At 37.0% G+C, this 6,000-nt stretch overlaps 1 protein-coding gene across 1 annotated transcript in view; it reads right to left on the bottom strand.

Moving 5' to 3' along the window:
• Positions 1-958: 958 nt before the first annotated feature.
• Positions 959-6,000, bottom strand: part of EFNA2 (ephrin A2) — a 184,268-nt gene continuing 179,226 nt past the window's right edge. Inside the window, exons 3-4 of the mRNA XM_072404828.1 lie at positions 4,497-4,562; positions 959-2,873 (exon numbers count right to left, since the gene is read on the bottom strand). Coding sequence (XP_072260929.1) covers positions 2,755-2,873; positions 4,497-4,562 — 185 coding nt within the window. The 3' untranslated portion in view covers positions 959-2,754. The remainder of the gene's footprint in view (positions 2,874-4,496; positions 4,563-6,000) is intronic.

Raw genomic sequence — 6,000 nt, 5'->3', positions numbered from 1 at the left:
TGGAAAAATAAGACATCCCCTGAAAATAAGACCTAGTGTGTTTTTGGGAGCCAAAAAAAATATAAGACAGTGTCTTATTTTCGGGGAAACACAGTATGAATGCTTATCCACAAAGAGCTGTAAGGCAGAGGAATGTGACATGCAGCACTCAGACACAGACTGCTCTAACGACGTCTTTACACACGACCACTAGGCGGATACATTGTTACATGATGTGTTTTTTTCTCAAAAGACTCTGCAGAGCTATGAGATGGGTGAGGGACAGCCTGTGTCCTAATCCCATCATAGCTGTGCTGTGCTTTTCTCCTCCCGCCCAGCTCCAATCAGCTCTTATGAGGGGAGAACGGAGCGAGCAGCCTCACCATTGTCCGTTCAGAGCTGCTGATAAGAGCCGGGCGGAAGAGTCACGGCAGCTGGGTGCCCCCCCCCCCTTAAAAATGGGGGGGGGCCCATTAACATCAAATAATGCAAATTTATATTGTACCAGAAGAGAGCTTTATGAATTTTTGCAGTTGAACAAGACAGTAAAAATACTCAAGAATGTTTGAACTGGTGGAAGAACATGGTATGGTTATGGTTTGAGTTTCTTGAATTTCCGTGGGCTAAACAGGCTTCATAAACTCCACAGCCAAATCTCACTCTTTGCTTCTTATGTGTCATCAGTGACTTGATACACTATTCCAAACCATTAAACTTTTTAAAACATAGATAAGGTAAATAAATGACATGTCATACTACAGTGCAGGCACAGACCAATAATAATTATAAAATGAAAGTATTCATTTAAGGCATATGTTTAAATTATGTTATCCTCATTAATACGATGCTTCCAAGATCATAAATGTCAAGGTAGGTTTCCTCAAGTAGTGAAAAAAGTGGAAGTGAAAAAAATATTAAATATTCTATTTCGTTTTATAGACCTATATAAACGAGGCAAGGCAACAGCGGCAGAAAGCAATAAGAGTGGATAAAATGTATTTTATTGCAAGTTTTTGCTTCCTAGTCTATAAATCATACAACTTCCATAAAATTCATTGTCCGCAATACATAGAAAATCACAGTATACCTGCTGGCTCTATTTACACACATGAATGAAGAATGCCTGAGACTTGCACCTATAGCAAGCAGACAGATAGTCAGCGATGGAATGGGAGAATCACATATAGAGAGTAAAACAGACAAAGTTTAAGTTTTCATTTGCCACTGGAGCACATGAGCTTGTGAAACAACACCACAATTTTTTATTTTTTGCTGTATTAAAAAGTTGATGAAGGTAAAAGACAAACCAGCACAAATAGTAGAGCTTAAGTGCAAGTTAGAAATTCTTGTTATATACCACCACTTAAAAGTGGAGGTGCCACAGACACATATATTTTACAGCCATTAGGTACTCCTCAGTAATTGTTTATTCCAGTCTTTTTTTTACCTGATTTCCTTTATAAACTAATCTCGTAGGCAGTCAAAAATAGTTTTATTTACTTTACTTTTTATTTTTTTACAGCACCATTAAATGCTCTGTTATTTTTTTGGAATATCTCTGATACTGGCACTAATATTTTTTTTAAATTAAAGATGTACTCAGTAATTTAGATGTGTATATATAAATTCAGTATGTGAAAACTTGTTTTTTTTACCTTCTAATTTTTTAATTTAAAAATATATAGTATATATCCACAATGGCTGTATGTTCGGCACTTACCACTATAGTTCATCTATTCCATGTCGTATCTGATAAGCAATGAATTAAACGCAAACACCCCAGCAGCCCTCTACTCCCACCCTCCCAGTATAATGGGCAGTTCAAGAGATGTCTGCATGAACAGACTTTGTTACAGGATAACCAAAGGCAGTATGTATTTTAAATTACAATACTGATATCAATATGTTTGCAAATGAATGAACGTTTCTATGAACAAATACACTACAGTGAGGAGGCAATACTCTGAAGTCTGATTCAATATTTCATCACATGGTACATTCCATCGATTAAGAGCTTAATAAAGTGATTCACAATGGACGTTAATTATTTAACATGGCTGTTCAGGTGATGCTAGCATGAAAAACAGAATGTTAGAAAACTGAAATGCTACAAGAGACTGACATTTTAAGAATTTTAGACATGATTTTCTGTTTGAATGAAAAGAAGCACTAGAAAACTATTACAGAAAACAAACAATTGGTTTTTTGGCTGCTTCATCTAGTCTTTGTGACAAAGAGGACATAAATACCAATCTTGGTCCCTCCATAGATGCACCTCACATATCCACAAAAATATTTCACATGAAATGAATCTGAAACATTTTGAGGAAAATTGGGATGAACTATGACAAGTGAATGGAAGGAAGTGTCAGATGGAAACAGTCAAGGTAAACCAGATTCAGTTACACGCATATTGGAAAAAAATCTCCACAATTATTTGCTCTACTGGTGCAAAATCAAAAAACATACTAAGAATACAAAATAAAAAGACTATACATTTGGTCTGAAAATGTAAAAAGCAAGTTACTGGAAAGCTCCAAACTCCAGCCAACGCGTTTGGGGTCTACAAACAAATCAGCAACTTTTCTCCCTCAGAAAAAAAAAGATCACAAAGTTCACAATGTTCGCTTGAGGGGAGTTCCATTGATTGGTGTCTTTTCTGTATGCATGCCCCTCAAATGTTCCATTTATTCAGATGTCATACAATTTCTTCATATAATCCTGCTTTTCCTCCATCTTTTTATGCTGATTTTCTTTCCTGTCACCATCAAACAGCTACAAGACAATGATAGTCCAAAACAGAAGAAAACCAAGGCTGGAGTGTGGGACCCTGAGGCTTAGGCCCGAATTATTGCTGGTGAAGATAGGCTCTGGAGATTCATAAAGAGAATCATCTAGGGGAAAAAGAGAGATTAAATGTGAGTTATTTAGGCATACAACAAATTAATTAGTACTTCAAAACTATAGAATAAGGGACTATACATCTTTAGGCTGAACCATGTATGGTGTATCCAAAAAAGGCAGACACAGGGCAAAGGACTAGTTACCAATTTATTTTCTAGGCTCTATGTATCACAATTAAAGACATAGGCTGCATACATATTTTTTTTCAAATTTATTTTTATTTGCAACCAAGATAACACATGTTCAATTTTTGTCACTGGAAACAATCTTTGTGATCATTTCCAGTGACAAAAAAAGTGACATGAATGAACAAGATGAATGGGCACACAGCGCTGTTCTGCTCTATGTAGAGGGGAAGGGGGTGAGAACGAGCAAGTAACACCCTTCTGTGCGCCTCTCCATTGACTTGTATAGCAGTCAGTCACTCATGGAGGCCTCTGGACATATCCATGAATGACGTCGGTCGACCGCTGTACACGTACCAGATACTCGTGTCGAGTCCGACAATTTGTGTCCGGCGAAAATCATCTGATGTGTGTAAACAATCACAAAAAAATTATTTCTAAAGTATTCATACAAAATTACAGCCTACTTGTCCTTACTTCTAGTGGCCACATTCATTTTATTATTTCAGGCTTTTTTCCATAATTGTTTTGGATGGTCCTTCCAGAAATATACTTTCTGTGCCAAGGTGACAGTGTTCTTGCTTAAGACAGGACTTCAAACACTTACTCTCTTCCTGTCTCCATAACATAGATAGAAGGGGTTTAGTAGTTCTCAAAGTTAACTAGGCATAATTTAACTGAATAAACTGATGCACAGGCACAGCACGCAGAAGGTTTTTAGCTGCAGTTATTGAACAGATGCAGCAAATGCTTTCAATTGTACAATATTTAACAGCTGAAAATGGACCACATAGGAGAAAATAGATTTACATACTCTTTTACTGTAACTGCAACCTCAACCAACCATATTTCCTCCTTTGAGACAGACATTTCCATTGTTAAAATAGATCCAGAGTATTACAGGTAAAAAAATTATCTTCTTGATAATAGAATGTAAATGTCTAATATGCACCTACAAGGTAAGGTACATATATATTCATTTCTGAAATGGGGCAAATTTAGAGTTTTTATTTCCCTGTTTGAAAATTTTTGATAATGTAGCAAAATTCATTAGTCATAGGTGAATTTAGTTTTTTTTTTTAGAGAAGCAATATGTGTTAAATGGCTCCAAGGGTCATAGGAGCTCATTTTTATTTTCCCAACTACCCTAAACTCCCCCCGAAGAAAAACAAAAAAAAATCCTGTAAATAAAAACAAATCAAGTACATTTTACCTAATTAGCTAAGTGTACAAAACATCGAGTTTCTGCATTGGCAAAATTTGCCTTGTTCTCTGCTTCTACCTATTCCTGAATTATATTTTCCTTGCTCAATGACATTTATTCAAAAACAAGATTTTCCGGCTAGTCTTTTTCTCTTCCCCTTGCTCACTTTATAACAGTATACTGAAGTTCTACTTTGTTCTGGATACTTATATATTTTGGCATGCAGATAGAAGAACATTTGTGTGAACATAAGGGTAATGCAAACAGAAATAGGAGACACTTACTTGTTGGACGTACGTAAACTTTCAGCCTGAGGCAAGGTTTATCCACCAAGTTTGGAGGGGTGGATGCTGTAAAAAGGAATATACATATGGTGTAAATATGGCTGCAACTATAGAAACAAACCTCAAAGGCCTACATCAGAACAAAAAATTGTATTTGTATTTCACTTTTAAACACATGTATTATGACCTAAAAAAGAGCTTCCCCTTTTCTAAATTTTATTGTGATGCTTTAGGTAAGCATGTCATCCATGTGAAATATCTGAAACTGTGTTATATATAAGCAAGAACCACAAGGTGCCTGCTGTTGCCTCTCTTGTCCAGAGTAGCTACAGTGTATTGGCATTGTGTTTAGGGGAGCTATTTAGAGTGCATGACATCCTAGCAAACCAACACATCTTGTCTGTTGCCTTAATAATGCGTTTTTGCATAAAAACACAAATACATTGATGCAACACACTCATGTGAACAGGTGCTCATTGTTCAAATTAATTTAAAAAAAAACTTTAAAAAGCTGTATGTCTTCTATGTCATAAATACAAAAAATACATAACTGTTCTGTACAAATGTTTGGATGTCTTTGCATTGGGGTGTTGCTAGTGTCCTAAAAGATCCAGAGCACCATGTCTATGAAAGGTTAAGACTAAGAAGAAAGTTGTCATGGAGCTAGTTAGGCGTAGGGCCACATGACAGGGCAAGAAGGGAAGGCAGGAAAAGCAGGGGTTAAGTGTATAAAAAAAAAAAAAAAAAAAAAAAGATATGAGAGAGGGCGGGAAATAAAATAAAAAAAATAAAAATAAATAAAATGCGGGAAAAGCTGGATGGTTTGATTGGGGGGTTATTGGTGCAGGGAGGAGTGTTGGGCAAGAGTTTAAAAGGGGACACAAAAGGGGGGGGATGGGCAATTATTCTGGGAGAGAACAACTCCCACCCTCCCTCCCTCTTTTAGCAATATTGTTTGGGCATTTGTCATAGCAGCGGGGCGGTTCTTTTTATTAGGTCCATGAAGGGGTTAAAGTTCGGGAAGAAAGGGAACCAGGGGGTAGGGCCTGTCCGGGGATGGGCTCGGTTTCGTTAGTGGTGGTCCTGCACGGCACTTGGTTGTTGTGGGGGCTAGTTGTTAAAAGGGGTTATCCGCTAATTGTCCCAGAGGCGGTATGATAAGCGGCTGGGGGCCTGGTTAGTGAGCGGAGGTATTTGGTAAAAGGATTAGGAGGGGAGGAATTGTTTCATGGACCTAGAAAGATAATAATGGTGGAGTGGAAAAGAAGGCTGTCATGAGAATTGTTGTTTGATGTTTTTTACATATGTTGATGTATATAAAAGTATGTTAATATATACAATGGTTAATAAAATGAGCTGCTATGGCCAATTTAATACAACAGGTGGTGTTGTCTAATTATTGAAAAAGTTGGGTTAGATTGGGGAGGGTGAATTGGGTTAGATTGGGGAGTAGTCATGAACAGTGTTCACTTTCCTACTTTCTGCTTACTCTATCTCCCTCACT

This window comes from Pyxicephalus adspersus, chromosome 3, assembly GCF_032062135.1.
Source record: "Pyxicephalus adspersus chromosome 3, UCB_Pads_2.0, whole genome shotgun sequence".
Taxonomy (NCBI): domain Eukaryota; kingdom Metazoa; phylum Chordata; class Amphibia; order Anura; family Pyxicephalidae; genus Pyxicephalus; species Pyxicephalus adspersus.
This window is presented reverse-complemented; position numbering and strand designations above follow the sequence as displayed.